This window comes from Macaca thibetana, chromosome 14, assembly GCF_024542745.1.
Source record: "Macaca thibetana thibetana isolate TM-01 chromosome 14, ASM2454274v1, whole genome shotgun sequence".
NCBI lineage: Eukaryota > Metazoa > Chordata > Mammalia > Primates > Cercopithecidae > Macaca > Macaca thibetana.
Window position 1 is genome coordinate 64,613,475 of NC_065591.1, and position 19,357 is coordinate 64,632,831.

General features: G+C 40.8%; 2 protein-coding genes across 2 annotated transcripts in view; one reads left to right on the plus strand and one right to left on the minus strand.

The window, feature by feature from the left end:
• The window catches only part of FCHSD2 (FCH and double SH3 domains 2), a 339,502-nt gene that overhangs the window by 224,821 nt on the left and 95,324 nt on the right, over positions 1-19,357 (minus strand). The gene's annotated exons all lie outside the window — the stretch shown is intronic.
• Positions 1,633-2,368, plus strand: LOC126935251 (peptidyl-prolyl cis-trans isomerase A-like). The gene has a single exon (XM_050756493.1). The coding sequence runs from the start codon at positions 1,655-1,657 to the stop codon at positions 2,150-2,152; it is 498 nt and encodes a 165-aa protein (XP_050612450.1). The 5' UTR covers positions 1,633-1,654; the 3' UTR covers positions 2,153-2,368.

Below are 19,357 nucleotides of genomic sequence, written 5' to 3' on the forward strand. Positions count from 1 at the left end.
TGACCAATAAGATCAAAGGGCAAAAAAAAAAAAAAAAAAGATACTAACAGCATGAAAAGATCAGAGTTTCTACAGATATTTAGGACATATTCCATAATTTTCTTTTTTTTATTGAGATGGAGTCTCACTCTGCCACCCAGACTGGAGAGCAGTGGCATGCTGTCAGCTCACTGCAACCTCTGCCTCCTAGGTTCAAGTGATTCTCCTGCCTCAGCCTCCCAAGTAGCTGGGATTACAGATGCCCACCACCACACCTGGCTAATTTTTATATTTTTAGTAAGATGCGATTTCACCATGTTGGCCAAACTAGTCTCGAACTCCTGGCCTCAAGTGATCCGCCTGCCTCCGCCTCCCAAAGTGCTGGGATTACAGGCGTGAGCCACCACACCCAGCCTTTTTTTTTTTTTTTTTTTTTTCCCATAATTTTCAACGAAGTAGGTATAATCAGGTATTGTACACTTGTTGAAAAATTATCACTAACCTTACAAATTTGATCAAAACATTTTTAATTTTTTTCCACCAAAAGAAGATTCATATAAAAGAAATTTGTGGATCTACAACCTATTCATTGAGAGATAATTTAAATTTAACTATAATTCCACAGGATAAATTATTGGAATTGACTACTAATGAAAGATAGAAAATGAATTCTGAAAAAAATCACTTGCTTCACCTTGGAAAAAAGTTAGACATGAATATCCTGAGCTTGCTAAAATTTCTTTTAAATCTAAATGTCTTCAGTTCACAGCAACATATTTTTAAATCTGGTTTCTCTAATCTGAGTGTTGTTAAAACAAAATATAGGAGCAGTATACAAATACGTTATCTCTTGTAAGTAGTACTGTCATCAATCCAACCTAGATTAGACAAAGTGATAGCAAAAAGCAAATTTATGTCATATTAAAATTGTTAAATATCCATATATACAATGTTTGTTTACAGTATAGCCATTTAATAAATGGAGAGCTGCAATTTTGCTCGACTTTGTGTTTAGTTAGTATTACAGAATGACAAAAAAGTTATGGCTATAGCAGCAATTCTCTATATTAATAGGATAGAAGATACCTTCAAGTAATAACATTTATAGTTCTTCTAAGTGTTTTCTTTCTCCCTATGTCATACATACATGATTATATGTTGAAATGTAATTTGTTGGCTGTAATCTAAAAATTTAACCATGTATGTTTTTATTCATCCAATAATTCACTTTTATTGTATTTTACAAAAATGTCCATCTATAAAGTTTAAGGGAAGAGTGGGGAAGAGTCCTCACAACAGATAGTTTGAGTGCATAGGCTGGCAAATTCTAGCCTGCCGTCTGTTTCACTAAATAAAGTTTCACTGGAACACAGTCACATCCATTTGTTTGCCAATTGTCTATGGCTGCTTTCACTCTACAACAGCAATGCTGGTAAATTTGACAGAGACCATATGGCCCTCAAAGCATAAAATACTATCTGGTCCTTTGCAAAAAAAAAAAAAAAAGTTTGCCAATTTCTGCTCTAGATGGTTGAACATAACCCACTGGGATTACTTCTCTATTTTCCTTCCCCAGTCATTCAGTAAGCAAAGACAGCACTGCCCAGACCCTTAAAATGATTAAACATTCCGCTTTGCAGACGCTGCCGCTGAGGAAAGTCCTGTACTACTAGCCATGGTCAACCCTACCGTGTTCTTCGACATTGCCGTCGATGGCGAGCCCTTGGGCCGCGTCTCCTTTGAGCTGTTTGCAGACAAGTTTCCAAAGACAGCAGAAAATTTTTGTGCTCTGAGCACTGGAGAGAAAGAATTTGGTTATAAGGGTTCCTGCTTTCACAGAATTATTCCAGGGTTTATGTGTCAGGGTGGTGACTTCACACGCCATAATGGCACTGGTAGCAAGTCCATCTATGGGGAGAAATTTGAAGATGAGAACTTCATCCTAAAGCATACAGGTCCTGGCATCTTGTCCATGGCAAATGCTGGACCCAACACAAATGGTTCCCAGTTTTTCATCTGCACTGCCAAGACTGAGTGGTTGGATGGCAAGCATGTGGTCTTTGGCAAAGTGAAAGAAGGCATGAATATTGTGGAGGCCATGGAGCGCTTTGGGTCCAGGAAAGGCAAGACCAGCAAGAAGATCACCATTGCTGACTGTGGACAACTCAAATAAGTTTGACTTGTGTTTTATCTTAACCACCAGACCATTCCTTCTGTAGCTCAGGAGAGCACCCCTCCACCCCATTTGCTCGCAGTATCCTAGAATCTTTGTGCTCTCGCTGCAGTTCCCTTTGGGTTCCATGTTTTCCTTGTTCTCTCCCATGCCTAGCTGGATTGCAGAGTTAAGTTTATGATTATGAAATAAAAACTAAGTAACAAAAAAAAAAAATGATTAAACATTCCACCATGCAGACAGGGGGCTAGAAAAAAAAAAAAAGAAATTTAAATACCATTTAGGTATTTCCTTTGATAGCGAATGATGGGCATGTAAACCCCTCAATGTAGTCTCTGTCTCTTGGTATCCTAAAATTCCTGTCTATTTTGGATTTAAAAAGAATCAAACTATAGCCTGATCCAGATAGGGGAAGAAGCACTAAATCTGGAAAACCCTCAAGAATCCCAGGCACATAACGAGTATTCCAACTACAGGAGGGAAGGCAGGGACAGAGGCAGAGGAAATAAACAGAGGGAGGAGAGAGAGAAAGGATCTTTTCTTGGCTACATATATATATATATATGTTTTTTTTCAGACAGAGTCTTGGCTTTGTCACCCAGGCTGAAGTGCAGTGGCAAAATCATGGCTCACTGCAGCCTTGACCTCTGGGTCTTAAGTGATCCCCCCACCTCAACCTCTAGAGTAGCTAGGACCACAGACATGTGGGCGTGGTGGCAAGTGCCTGTAATCTCAGTTACTGGAGAGGCTGAAGTGGGAGGACTGCTTGAGCCCAAGAGATTGAAGCTGTGGTGAGCCGTTGTATTAGTATGTTCTCATGCTGCTAATAAATACATACTCAAGACTGGGTAGTTTATAAAAAGAGGTTTTAGGGGGCGGAGCAAGATGGCCAAATAGGAACAGCTCCAGTCTCCAACTCCCAGCGCGAATGACACAGAAGACCGGTGATTTCTGCATTTTCAACTGAGGTACCAGGTTCATCTCACTAGGGAGTGCCAGACAATCGGTGCTGGTCAGCTGGTGCAGCCCGAACAGCAAGAGCTGAAGCAGGGCGAGGCATCACCTCACCTGGGAACCACAAGGGGGAAGGGAATCCCTTTTCCTAGCCAGGGGAACGGAGACACACAACACCTGGAAAATCGGGTAACTCCCACCCCAATACTGGGCTTTAAGCAAACGGGCACACCAGGAGATTATATCCCACACCTGGCCGGGAGGGTCCCACGCCCACGGAGCCTCCCTCATTGCTAGCACAGCAGTCTGCTATCTAATCGCAAGGTAGCAGCAACGCTGGGGGAGAGGCGCCCGCCATTGCTGAGGCTTAAGTAGGTAAACAAAGCCGCTGGGAAGCTCCAACTGGGTGGAGCTCACAGCAGCTCAAGGAAACCTGCCTGTCTCTGTAGACTCCACCTCTGGGGACAGGGCACAGCTAAACAACAACAACAACAACAAAAAGCAGCAGAAACCTCTACAAATGCAAACGACTCTTTCTGACAGCTTTGAAGAGAGCAGTGGATCTCCCAACACGGAGGTTGAGATCTGAGAACGGACAGACTGCCTGCTCAAGTGGGTCCCTGACCCCTGAGTAGCCTAACTGGGAGACATCCCCCACTAGGGGCAGTCTGACACCCCACACCTCACAGGGTGGAGTACAGCCCTGAGAGGAAACTTCCAAAGTAGGAATCAGGTACACTCGCTGTTGAGCAATATTCTATTTTCTACAGCCTCTGCTGCTGATACCCAGGCAAACAGGGTCTGGAGTGGACCTCAAGCAATCTCCAACAGACCTACAGCTGAGGGTCCTGACTGTTAGAAGGAAAACTATCAAACAGGAAGGACACCTACACCAAAACCCCATCAGTATATCACCATCATCAAAGGCTAGAGGCAAATAAAACCACAAAGATGGGGAAAAAGCGGGGCAGAAGGCTGGAAATTCAAAAAATAAGAGCACATCTCCCCCTGCAAAGGAGCGCAGCTCATCGCCAGCAACGGATCAAAGCTGGACAGAGAATGACTTTGACGAGTTGAGAGAAGAAGGCTTCAGTCCATCAAACTTCTCAGAGCTAAAGGAGGAATTACGTACCCAGCGCAAAGAAACTAAAAATCTTGAAAAAAGAGTGGAAGAATTGATGGCTAGAGTAATTAATGCAGAGAAGGTCATAAACGAAATGAAAGAGATGAAAACCATGACACGAGAAATACATGACAAATGCACAAGCTTTAGTAAACAACTTCATCAACTGGAAGAAACAGTATCAGCGATTAAGGATCAAATGAATGAAATGAAGCGAGAAGAGAAACCAAAAGAAAAAAGAAGAAAAAGAAATTAATAAAGCCTGCAGGAAGTATGGGATTATGTAAAAAGACCAAATCTACGTCTGATTGGGGTGCCTGAAAGTGAGGGGGAAAATGGAACCAACTTGGAAAACACTCTTCAGGATATCATCCAGGAGAACTTCCTCAACCTAGTAGGGCAGGCCAACATTCAAATCCAGGAAATACAGAGAACGCCACAAAGATACTTCTCGAGAAGAGCAACTCCAAGACACATAATTGTCAGATTCACCAAAGTTGAAATGAAGGAAAAAATTTTAACGGCAGCCAGAGAGAAAGGTCGGGTTACCCACAAAGGGAAGCCCATCAGACTAACAGCAGACCTCTTGGCAGAAACTCGACAAGCCAGAAGAGAGTGGGGGCCAATATTCAACATTCTTAAAGAAAAGAATTTTCAACCCAGAATTTCATATCCAGCCAAACTAAGTTTCATAAGTGAAGGAGAAATAAAATCCTTTACAGATAAGCAAATGCTTAGAGATTTTGTCACCACCAGGCCTGCCTTACAAGAGACCCTGAAGGAAGCACTAAACATGGAAAGGAACAACCGGTACCAGCCATTGCAAAAACATGCCAAAATGTAAAGACCATCGAGGCTAGGAAGAAACTGCATCAACTAACGAGCAAAATAACCAGTTAATATCATAATGGCAGGATCAAGTTCACACATAACAATCTTAACCTTAAATGTAAATGGACTAAATGCTCCAATTAAAAGACACAGACTGGCAAACTGGATAAAGAGTCAACACCCATCAGTCTGCTGTATTCAGGAGACCCATCTCACATGCAGAGACAGACATAGGCTCAAAATAAAGGGATGGAGGAAGATCTACCAAGCAAATGAAGAACAAAAAAGAGCAGGGGTTGCAATCCTAGTCTCTGATAGAACAGACTTTAAACCATCAAAGATCAAAAGAGGCAAAGGAGGCCATTACATAATGGTAAAGGGATCAATTCAACAGGAAGAGCTAACTATCCTAAATATATATGCACTCAATACAGGAGCACCCAGATTCATAAAGCAAGTCCTTAGAGACTTATAAAGAGACTTAGACTCCCATACAATAATAATGGGAGACTTCAACACCCCACTGTCAACATTAGACGGATCAACGAGACAGAAAGTTAACAAGGATATCCAGGAATTGAACTCATCTCTGCAGCAAGCAGACCTAATAGACATCTATAGAACTCTCCACCCCAAATAGACAGAATATACATTCTTCTCAGCACCACATCACACTTTTTCCAAAATTGACCACATAATTGGAAGTAAAGCACTCCTCAGCAAATGTACAAGAACAGAAATTATAACAAACTGTTTCTTAGATCACAGTGCAATCAAACTAGAACTCAGAACTAAGAAACTCAATCAAAACCCTCAACTACATGGAAACTGAACAACCTGCTCCTGAATGACTACTGGGTACATAACGAAATGAAGGCAGAAATAAAGATGTTCTTTGAAACCAGTGAGGACAAAGATACAACATACCAGAATCTCTGGGACACATTTAAAGCAGTGTGTAGAGGGAAATTTATACCACTAAATGCCCACAAGAGAAAGCTGGAGAGATCTAAAATTGACAATGTAACATCACAACAAAAAGAACTAGAGAATCAAGAGCAAACACATTCAAAAGCTAGCAGAAGGCAAAAAATAACTAAGATCAGAGCAGAACTGAAGGAGATAGAGACACACAAAAAAAAACCCCAAAAATCAATGAATCCAGGAGTTGGTTTTTTGAAAAGATCAACAAAATTGACAGACCGCTAGCAAGACTAATAAAGAAGAAAAGAGAGAAGAATCAAATAGACGCAATAAAAAGTGATAAAGGGGATATCACCACCAACCCCACAGAAATACAAACTACCATCAGAGAATACTATAAACACCTCTACGCAAATAAACTAGAAAATCTAGAAGAAATGGATAATTTCCTGGACACTTACACTCTTCCAAGACTATATCCAGGAAGAAGTTGAATCCCTGAATAGACCAATAGCAGGCTCTGAAATTGAGGCAATAATTAATAGCCTACCAACCAAAAAAAGTCCAGGACCAGATGGATTCACAGCTGAATTCTACCAGAGGTACAAGGAGGAGCTGGTACCATTCCTTCTGAAACTACTCAAATCAATAGAGAAAGAAAGAATCCTCCCTAATTCATTTTATGAGGCCAACATCATCCTGATACCAAAGCCTGGCAGAGACACAACAAAAAAAGAGAATTTTAGACCAATATCCCTGATGAACATCGATGCAAAAATCCTCAATAAAATACTGGCAAACCGGATTCAGCAGCACATCAAAAAGCTTATCCACCATGATCAAGTGGGCTTCATCCCTGGGATGCAAGGCTGGTTCAACATACACAAATCAATAAACGTAATCCAGCATATAAACAGAACCAAACACATGAACCACATGATTATCTCAATAGACGCAGAAAAGGCTTTTGACAAAATTCAACAGCCCTTCATGCTAAAAACTATCAATAAATTCGGTATTGATGGAACGTACCTCAAAATAATAAGAGCTATTTATGACAAACCCACAGCCAATATCATACTGAATGGGCAAAAACTGGAAAAATTCCCTTTGAAAACTGGCACAAGACAGGGATGCCCTCTCTCACCACTCCTATTCAACTTAGTGTTGGAAGTTCTGGCTAGGGCAATCAGGCAAGAGAAAGAAATCAAGGGTATTCAGTTAGGAAAAGAAGAAGTCAAATTGTCCCTGTTTGCAGATGACATGATTGTATATTTAGAAAACCCCATCATCTCAGCCCAAAATCTCCTTAAGCTGATAAGCAACTTCAGCAAAGTCTCAGGATACAAAATTAATGTGCAAAAATCACAAGCATTCTTATACACCAGTGACAGACAAACGGAGAGCCAAATCATGAATGAACTTCCATTCACAATGGCTTCAAAGTGAATAAAATACCTAGGAATCCAACTTACAAGGGATGTAAAGGACCTCTTCAAGGAGAACTACAAACCACTGCTCAGTGAAATAAAAGAGGACACAAACAAATGGAAGAACATACCATGCTCATGGATAGGAAGAATCAATATCGTGAAAATGGCCATACTGCCCAAGGTAATTTATAGATTCAATGCCATCCCCATCAAGCTACCAATGAGTTTCTTCACAGAATTGGAAAAAACTGCTTTAAAGTTCATATGGAACCAAAAAAGAGCCCGCATTGCCAAGACAATCCTAAGTCAAAAGAACAAAGCTGGAGGCATCACGCTACCTGACTTCAAACTATACTACAAGGCTACAGTAACCAAAACAGCATGGTACTGGTACCAAAACAGAGATATAGACCAATGGAACAGAACAGAGTCCTCAGAAGTAATACCACACATCTACAGCCATCTCATCTTTGACAAACCTGAGAGAAACAAGAAATGGGGAAAGGATTCCCTATTTAATAAATGGTGCTGGGAAAATTGGCTAGCCATAAGTAGAAAGCTAAAACTGGATCCTTTCCTTACTCCTTATATGAAAATTAATTCAAGATGGATTAGAGACTTAAATGTTAGACCTAATACCATAAAAACCCTAGAAGAAAACCTAGGTAGTACCATTCAGGACATAGACATGGGCAAAGACTTCATGTCTAAAACACCAATAGCAACGGCAACAAAAGCCAAAATTGACAAATGGGATCTAATTAAAGTAAAGAGCTTCTGCACAGCAAAAGAAACTACCATCAGAGTGAACAGGCAACCTACAGAATGGGAGAAAATTTTTGCAATCTACGCATCTGACAAAGGGCTAATATCCAGAACCTACAAAGAACTCAAACAAATTTACAAGAAAAAAACAAACAACCCCATCAAAAAGTGGGCAAAGGATATGAACAGACATTTCTCAAAAGAAGGCATTCATACAGCCAACAGACACATGAAAAAATGCTCATCATCACTGGCCATCAGAGAAATGCAAATCAAAACCACAATGAGATACCATCTCACACCAGTTAGAACGGCAATCATTAAAAAGTCAGGAAACAACAGGTGCTAGAGAGGATGTGGAGAAATAGGAACACTTTTACACTGTTGGTGGGATTGTAAACTAGTTCAACCGTTGTGGAAAACAGTATGGCGATTCCTCAAGGATCTAGAACTAGAAATACCATATAACCCAGCCATCCCATTACTGGGTATATACCCAAAGGATTATAAATCATGCTGCTATAAAGACACATGCACACGTATGTTTATTGCGGCACTATTCACAATAGCAAAGACTTGGAATCAACCCAAATGTCCACCAGTGACAGACTGGATTAAGAAAATGTGGCACATATACACCATGGAATACTATGCAGCCATCAAAAAGGATGAGTTTGTGTCCTTTGTAGGGACATGGATGCAGCTGGAAACCATCATTCTTAGCAAACTATCACAAGAACAGAAAACCAAACACCGCATATTCTCACTCATAGGTGGGAACTGAACAATGAGATCACTTGGACTGGGGAAGGGAAACATCATACACTGGGGCCTATCATGGGGAGGGGCGCGGGGGGAGGGATTGCATTGGGAGTTATACCTGATGTAAATGACGAGTTGATGGGTGCTGACGAGTTGATGGGTGCAGCACACCAACATGGCACAAGTATACATATGTAACAAACCTGCATGTTATGCACATGTACCCTAGAATTTAAAGTATAATAATAATAATAAATAAATAAATAAGTAAGAGGTTTAATGGCTCACAGTTCCACATGGCTGAGGAGGCCTCAAAATCATGGAGGAAGGCAAAGGAGGAACAAAAGCCTCATCCTACATGGTGGCAGGCAAGAGAATGACTGCCAGCAGGGAAAATGCCAGGCACTTATAAAACCATCAGATCTCAAGAGAACTCATTATCATGAGAACAACATGGGGAAAACCACCCCCATGATTCAATTATCTCCCATAGGGTGCCTCCTATGATATGTGCGGATTATGAGAGCTACAATTCAAGATAAGATTTGGGTGGGGACACAGCCAAACCATATCAGCCATGATCACCCCACTGGACTCCCGCCTGGGCAACAGAGTGAGACCCTGTTTCAAAAAAAAAGAAAAAATTCTGATAAACACTGAAGTAAATACTAATAATTCAAACACAAAAAATTGGCAGAGCTGCCACTTTCTACCCATACAAAGAGCTCTTTATCAGCAGAAATATACAATGACTATCCAATAAAATCTCATAAGAAATAAGACAAAGTTTTAAACCTTGAGATACAAGCTAATGACAGCAGGAAGTCATCAAAAGATACTGATATTTCAAAATAATATTTAATATTCTTTTAAGATTTTATGCATATTTCATAATGTATATATTAGTACAGAGTACATGTATGTTACAAATAAATATATACATATATCACTTAAATTTTTTAATAGATAAAACATACCATCAAAAGATATTCAAAGACCACTATTTAAACAGACAATCCCTAGAGTAGAAAAGCAAAAATATCTACTGAACTCCAAAAAGACAAATATTGTGATTCAATTTATATGAAGTATCTAGACTAGGCAAATTTATAGAAACATAAAGTAGATTCAGGGGCTGTGGGAGGAGAGAAAGGGGAATTATTGCTTAATGGTTACAGAATTTCTATTTGGGTTGATGAAAATATTCTGGAAATAGTGGTGATAGTTGCACAACCCTGTGAATGTACTTATGCCAATGAATTTTACCCTTAAAAATAGTTAAAATGATAAATTTTATGTTATGCATATTTTACCACAATAAAAAAAAAAATCTGATCACAAGCCCCACCCTGTAATAAAAAACTAAACTCACTCTCTCAGTTCAAATTAAATGCTTAGTAAACTATCTTTGAGCTACAACCTTGTTTCCCTGAGTGTCTTACTTATCTGGACCAGTAGATCTCCATTATACATTAACAGGTTAAGCGTCTTGTTAGTTTTATCGGGACATGTCTTCTGGGTAAACTGAAATTGAGTTTCTGGGCTTACGAGCCAAGGTAGGGACATCCTGTGAAACTGTGCCTAAAGTAAAGAGATAGTCTCCATCTTTAAAATCTCTTTGATGCAAACAAATTGCTAACTGATGTACAGGGTTATTTTTTACTGCTAGGGAGTACAGGCATTAGTAAAGAACACTGCTCATACCCCCAAAAAGGTAATCTTTCTAAAAATTATTTTTTGTCTCCCTAGATTCTAAAAGTCACACATGTTCACAGAAAAAAAGGATTGCTTTGGTACATTTGTTTCTTCAAGTTTGCTAAAATGAATCAATTTAACCTTTCAAATGGGGTAAATTTCGCCTAAAGATGATTCTCAGAACTTGAAACTATATTTCCCCATTCATTCACTCATTAAATAAACATTCACCACGCATTTAACACATAGCACAGACTATGCAAAATAGGTAGAGAGGAGGGCATAACAGAACAATAAATTATATGACAGAAGCAAAAGGTACTACCGAAGAGCACATGAGAGCCATCAAATTCAGACTGAGCAGCAACAGATGAGGGAATAAAATCCACAGGATGACAAGGTTGGGCGCGGTGGCTCACACTTGTAATCCCAGCACTTTCGGAGGCCAAGGCGGGCGGATCACCAGGTCAGGAAATCGAGACCATCCTGGCTAACATGGTGAAACCCTGTCTCTACTAAAAATACAAAAAAATTAGCCGGGCACGGTGGTGGGCGCCTGTAGGTGTGGTGGTGGGCGCCTGTAGTCCCAGCTACTTGGGAGGCTGAAGCAGGAGAATGGCGTGAACCCAGGAGGCAGAGCTTGCAGTGAGCCGAGATCGTGCCACTGCACTCTAGCCTGGGGGACAGAGCAAGATTCCGTCTCAAAAAAATAAAATAAATAAATAAACAAATACATAAATAAATAAAATCCATAGGTTGACAATTGATTTGCATTGTGAAGGACATAAGGAAACTACGAAAATGCAGGAGGACCTTTGTAGTAAAAAAATGAAAACCACCACAATTAAAGATTAAATGAGGCAAGATGGCCGAATAGGAACAGCACCAGTCTCCAGCTCCCAGCACCAGCGACACAGAAGATGGGTGACTTCTGCATTTTCAACTGAGGTACCAGGTTCATCTCACTAGGGAGTGCTGGACAATTGGTGCTGGTCAGCTGCTGCAGCCCAACCAGCGAGAGCTGAAGCAGGGCGAGGCATCGCCTCACCTGGGAAGCGCAAGGGGGAAGGGAATCCCTTTTCCTAGCCAGGTGAACTCAGACACACAACATGTGGAAAATCGGGTAACTCCCACCAGAATACTGTGCTTCACCAAGGGTCTTAGCAAACAGCACACCAGGAGATTATATCCCACACCTAACCGGGAAGGTCCTACACCCACGGAGCCTCCCTCATTGCTAGCACAGCAGTCTGCGATTTAAGGGCAAGGCAGCAGCAAGGCTGGGGGAGGGGGGCCCGCCATTGCTGAGGCTTAAGTAGGTAAACAAAGCCGCTGGGAAGCTCCAACTGGGTGGAGCCCACAGCAGCTCAAGGAGGCCTGCTGTCTCTGTAGACTCCACCTCTGGGGACAGGGCACAGCTAAACAAACAAACACAAAAAAGCAGCAGAAACCTCTGCAGACACAAATGACCCTGTCTGACAGCTTTGAAGAGAGCAGTGGATCTCCCAACACGGAGGCTGAGATCTGAGAACGGACAGACTGCCTGCTCAAGTGGGTCCGTGACCCCTGAGTAGACTAACTGGGAGACATTCCCCACTAGGGGCAGACTGACACCCCACATCTCACACAGCGGGGTACATCCCTGAGACGAAGCTTCCAAAGCAAGAATCAGACAGGTACACTCGCTGTTCAGAAATATTCTATCTTCTGCAGCCTCTGCTGCTGATACCCAGGCAAACAGGGTCTGGAGTGGACCTCAAGCAATCTCCAACAGACCTACAGCTGAGGGTCTTGATGGTTAGAGGGAAAACTAACAAACAGGAAGGACACCCACACCAAAATCCCATCAGTACATCACCATCATCAAAGACCAAAGGCAGATAAGACCACAAAGATGGGGAAAAAGCAGGGCAGAAAAGCTGGAAATTCAAAAAATCAGAGTGCATCTCCCCCTCCAAAGGAATGCAGGTCATCGCCAGCAACAGATCAAAGCTGGACGGAGAATGACTTTGACGAGTTGAGAGAAGAAGGCTTCAGTCCATCAAACTTCTCAGAGCTAAAGGAGGAATTATGTACCCAGCGCAAAGAAACTAAAAATCGTGAAAAAATAATGGAAGAATGAATAACTAGAATAATCAATGCAGAGAAGCCATAAACGAACTGACAGAGATAAAAACCATGACACGAGAAATACGTGACAAATGCACAAGCTTCAGTAACCGACTTGATCAACTCAAAGAAAGAGTATCAGCTACTGAGGATCAAATAAATGAAATGAAGCAAGAAGAGAAATCTAAAGAAAAAAGAGGAAAAAGAAATGAACAAAGCCTGCAAGAAGTATGGGATTACGTGAAAAGACCAAATCTCCGTCTGACTGGGGTGCCTGAAAGTGAGGGGGAAAATGGAACCAAGTTGGAAAACACTCTTCAGGATATCATCCAGGAGAACTTCCCCAACCTAGTAAGGCAGGCCAACATTCAAATTCAGGAAATACAGAGAATGCCACATAGATACTCCTCGAGAAGAGCAACTCCAAGACACATAATTGTCAGATTCACCAAAGTTGAAATGAAGGAAAAAATTTTAACGGCAGCCAGAGAGAAAGGTCGGGTTACCCACAAAGGGAAGCCCATCAGACTAACAGCAGATCTCTTGGCAGAAACTCGACAAGCCAGAAGAGAGTGGGGGCCAATATTCAACATTCTTAAAGAAAGAATTTTCAACCCAGAATTTCATATCCAGCCAAACTAAGTTTCATAAGTGAAGGAGAAATAAAATCCTTTACAGATAAGCAAATGCTTACAGATTTTGTCACCACCAGGCCTGCCTTACAAGAGACCCTGAAGGAAGCACTAAACATGGAAAGGAACAACCGGTACCAGCCATTGCAAAAACATGCCAAAATGTAAAGACCATCGAGGCTAGGAAGAAACTGCATCAACTAACGAGCAAAATAACCAGTTAATATCATAATGGCAGGATCAAGTTCACACATAACAATATTAACCTTAAACGTAAATGGACTAAATGCTCCAATTAAAAGACACAGACTGGCAAATTGCATAGTCAAGACCCATCAGTCTGCTGTATTCAAGAGACCCATCTCACATGCAGAGACAGACACAGGCTCAAAATAAAGGGATGGAGGAAGATCTACCAAGCAAATGGAGAACAAAAAAAAGCAGGGGTTGCAATCCTAGTCTCTGATAAAACAGACTTTAAACCATCAAAGATCAAAAGAGGCAAAGGAGGCCATTACATAATGGTAAAGGGATCAATTCAACAGGAAGAGCTAACTATCCTAAATATATATGCACCCAATACAGGAGCACCCAGATTCATAAAGCAAGTCCTTAGAGACTTACAAAGAGACTTAGACTCCCATACAATAATAATAGGAGACTTAACACCCCACTGTCAACATCAGACAGATCAACGAGACAGAAAGTTAACAAGGATATCCAGGAATTGAACTCATCTCTGCAGCAAGCAGACCTAATAGACATCTACAGAACTCTCCATCCCAAATCAACAGAATATACATTCTTCTCAGCACCACATCACACCTATTCCAAAATTGACCACATAATTGGAAGTAAAGCACTCCTCAGCAAATGTACAAGAACAGAAATTATAACAAACTGTCTCTCAGACCACAGTGCAATCAAACTAGAACTCAGGACTAAGAAACTCAATCAAAACCCCTCAACTACATGGAAACTGAACAACCTGCTCCTGAATGACTACTGGGTACATAACAAAATGAAGGCAGAAATAAAGATGTTCTTTGAAACCAGTGAGAACAAAGATACAACATACCAGAATCTCTGGGACACATTTAAAGCAGTGTGTAGAGGGAAATTTATAGCACTAAATGCCCACAAGAGAAAGCTAGAAAGATCTAAAATCGACACTCTAACATCACAATAAAAAGAACTAGAGAATCAAGAGCAAACACATTCAAAAGCTAGCAGAAGGCAAGAAATAACTAAGATCAGAGCAGAAGTGAAGGAGATAGAGACACAAAAAACCCTCCAAAAAAATCAATGAATACAGGAGTTGCTTTTGTGAAAAGATCAACAAAATTGATAGACCACCAGCAAGACTAATAAAAAAGAAAGGAGAGAAGAATCAAATAGACACAATAAAAAATGATAAAGGGGATATCACCACCGACCCCACAGAAATACAAACTACCATCAGAGAATACTATAAACACCTCTACGCAAATAAACTAGAAAATCTAGAAGAAATGGATGATTTCCTGGACACTTACACTCTACCAAGACTAAACCAGGAAGAAGCTGAATCCCTGAATAGACCAATAGCAGGCTCTAAAATTGAGGCAATAATAGCCTACCAACCAAAAAAAGTCCAGGATCAGATGGATTCACAGCTGAATTCTACCAGAGGTACAAGGAGGAGCTGGTACCATTCCTTCTGAAACTATTCCAATCAATAGAAAGAGAGGGAATCCTACCTAACTCATTTTATGAGGCCAACATCATCCTGATACCAAAGCCTGGCAGAGACACAACAAAAAAAGAGAATTTTAGACCAATATCCCTGATGAACATCGATGCAAAAATCCTCAATAAAATACTGGCAAACCAAATCCAGCAGCACATCAAAAAGCTTATCCACCATGATCAAGCGAGCTTCATCCCTGGGATGCAAAGCTGGTTCAACATACGCAAATCAATAAACATAATCCAGCATATAAACAGAACCAAAGACAAAAACCACATGATTTTCTCAATAGATGTAGAAAAAGCCTTTGACAAAATTCAACAGCCCTTCATGCTAAAAACTATCAATAAATTCAGTATTGATGGAACGTATCTCAAAATCGTAAGAGCTATTTATGACAAACCCACAGGCAATATCATACTGAATGGGAAAAACTGGAAGCATTCCCTTTGAAAACTGGCACAAGACAGGGATGCCCTCTCTCACCACTCCTATTCAACTTAGTGTTGGAAGTTCTGGCTAGGGCAATCAGGCAAGAGAAAGAAATCAAGGGTATTCAGTTAGGAAAAGAAGAAGTCAAATTGTCCCTGTTTGCAGATGACATGATTGTATATTTAGAAAACCCCATCATCTCAGCCCAAAATCTCCTTAAGCTGATAAGCAACTTCAGCAAAGTCTCAGGATACAAAATTAATGTGCAAAAATCACAAGCATTCTTATACACCAGTGACAGACAAACAGAGAGCCAAATCATGAATGAACTTCCATTCACAATTACTTCGAAGAGAATAAAATACATAGGAACCCAACTTACAAGGGATGTAAAGGACCTCTTCAAGGAGAACTACAAACCACTGCTCAGTGAAATAAAAGAGGACATAAACAAATGGAAGAACATGCCATGCTCATGGATAGGAAGAATCAATATTGTGAAAATGGCCATACTGCCCAAGGTTATTTATAGATTCAATGCCATCTCCATCAAGCTACCAACGAGTTTCTTCACAGAATTGGAAAAAACTGCTTTAAAGTTCATATGGAACCAAAAAAAGGGCTCGCATTGCCAAGACAATCCTAAGTCAAAAGAACAAAGCTGGAGGCATCACACTACCTGATTTCAAACTATACTACAAGGCTACAGTAACCAAAACAGCATGGTACTGGTATCAAAACAGAGATATAGACCAATGGAACAGAACAGAGTCCTCAGAAATAATACCACACATCTACAGCCATCTGATCTTTGACAAACCTGAGAAAAACAAGAAATGGGGAAAGGATTCCCTATTTAATAAATGGTGCTGGGAAAATTGGCTAGCCATAAGTAGAAAGCTGAAACTGGATCCTTTCCTTACTCCTTATAACAAAATTAATACAAGATGGATTAGAGACTTAAATGTTAGACCTAAAACCATAAAAACCCTAGAAGAAAACCTAGGGAATACCATTTAGGGCATAGGCATGCACAAGGACTTCATGCGTAAAACACCAAAAGCAATGGCAACAAAAGCCAAAATTGACAAATGGGATCTAATTAAACGAAAGAACTTCTGCACAGCAAAAGAAACTACCATCAGAGTGAACAGGCAACCTACAGAATGGGAGAAAATTTTTGCAATCCACGCATCTGACAAAGGGCTAATATCCAGAACCTACAAAGAACTCAAACAAATTTACAAGAAAAAAACAACCCCATCAAAAAGTGGGCAAGGGATATGAACAGACATTTCTCAAAAGAAGACATTCATACAGCCAACAGACACATGAAAAAATGCTCGTCATCACTGGCCATCAGAGAAATGCAAATCAAAACCACAATGAGATACCATCTCACACCAGTTAGAATGGTGATCATTAAAAAGTCAGGAAACAGGTGCTGGAGAGGATGTGGAGAAATAGGAACACTTTTACACTGTTGGTGGGATTGTAAACTCGTTCAACCATTATGGAAAACAGTATGGCGATTCCTCAAGGATCTAGAACTAGAAGTACCATATGACCCAGCCATCCCATTACTGAGTATATACCCAAAGGATTATAAATCATGGTGCTATAAAGACACATGCACACGTATGTTCATTGCGGCACTATTCACAATAGCAAAGACTTGGAATCAACCCAAATGTCCATCAGTGACAGACTGGATTAAGAAAATGTGGCACATATACACCATGGAATACTATGCAGCCATCAAAAAGGATGAGTTTGTGTCCTTTGTAGGGACATGGATGCAGCTGGAAACCATCATTCTCAGCAAACTGTCACAAGAACAGAAAACCAAACACCGCATGTTCTCACTCATAGGTGGGAACTGAACAATGAGATCACTTGGACTTGGGAAAGGGAACATCACACACCGGGGCCTATTATGGGGAAGGGGGCGGGGGGAGGGATTGCATTGGGAGTTATACCTGATGTAAAGGACGAGTTGATGGGTGCTGACGAGTTGATGGGTGCAGCACACCAACATGGCACAAGTATACATATGTAACAAACCTGTACATTATGCACATGTACCCTAGAACTTAAAGTATAATAATAATAAAAAAATTTAAAAAAATTAAATGAAATCATGTCTTTAAGTGACTGGCATAGTACCTAGGACACAGTATACAGGTTCAAAGCATGGGCACTGAGGCCACTATGAGAAGCAAAACAGAAGCTGGAGAATCACAAGGAAGAAAAAAAACAGCCAGGTAATCTCCTTCAGAAGAGAAACTTAAAGCACTCCACCAGGATTTCCTTACTGTGGTAATTATGGGGGTTTCCAGCTTACTTGTCTGCTTCCTGCCCTCACAGTCAATGGAGGTAGGCCTTCTCCAGAAAACTGTATTAAAAAGGATATAGGTGAATGGAAAGGACAGAAGGGAAGAAGGGAGGAAGGGATGGAGGGAGGAGAAAACATCTAAATAGGGAATATTCTACCTCCTTCTATGTGACCATGAGGCCTATTCCATTAGGCTCCATTTCCCGTTCTACATCAGTCACCACAAGACATGTCAAGACTCCCAGTTTATTCATCATCAACAAAACCCTTATTCTCAAAGGGTTCTGTACATCTACTAATCAAGCTCAGTCCCTAAGCCTTTAAATAAGAGCTTCCCAAACAATGTATCATGCCCCACATCTATATAGGGAGTGGATTCTCCTCAGTTCTTGAGGGATCTAAGAGGAGCCTGGGACACATAAGCCTCCAGGACTGCCAATTCTGTTTTGTTTCTTTTGTGGTTTTTTTTGTTGTTTTTTTGTTTTTTTGTTTTGAGACAGTCTTGCTCTCTCGCCCAGGCTGGAGTGCAGTAGCATGATCTCGGCTCACTACAAGCTCTGCCTTCCAGGTTCATGCCATCCTCCTGCCTCAGCCTCCTGAGTAGCTGGGATTACAGAGGCCCACCACCACGCCTGGCTAATTTTTTGTATTTTTTAGTAGAGATGGGGTTTCACTGTGTTAGCCAGGATGATCTTGATCTCCTGACCTTGTGATCCGCCTGCCTCAGCCTCCCAAAGTGCTGGGATTACAGGCGTGAGCCACCACGCCTGGCCAATTCTGTATTCTTTAAAGGTTTGGGACCATTATTGTTTTATGTCATAAAATCAGCCAGGCTGATGCCACAGCAACCTGGCATTAACACCTGAGATTATTACAGCATAAAGAGATATGAAAATCAGACATTAAATGGTATGGTATATATATCAACATTCCATCAACAAAGGACAATCCCAGTTTTAACATACTCAATGTGACATGCATATGGCTAGATTGTCATCACAATTTGCCCATCAATTATCTAAACAACAAACTGACTAATTTCTTGATTTGAATACTACTAGTATAACACATGATAGAAAATTAGATACATAGTACAATTAGGGACAGGCTTCAAGATCTTTATTTTTAACAAAACTTCTTGGCTATATAATCATTCCCTGATAACGATTACTTGTTTTTTAGGTTTATTTCATTGTCTTTTTTTTCTTTTTTTTTTTTTTTTAAGACAGAGTCTTGCTCTGTCACCCAGGCTGGAGTGCAGTGGTGCGATCTTGGCTCACTGCAACCTCTGTCTCCCATGTTCAAGCAATTCTCCTGCTGCAGCCTCCCAAGTAGCTGGGATTACAGGCGCACACCACCCACCCAGCTAATTTTTGTATTTTTAGTCAAGATGGGGTTTTACCATGTTGATCAGGCTGATCTTGAACTCCTGACCTCAGGTGATCTGCCTGCCTCAGCATCCCAAAGTGCTGGGATTACAC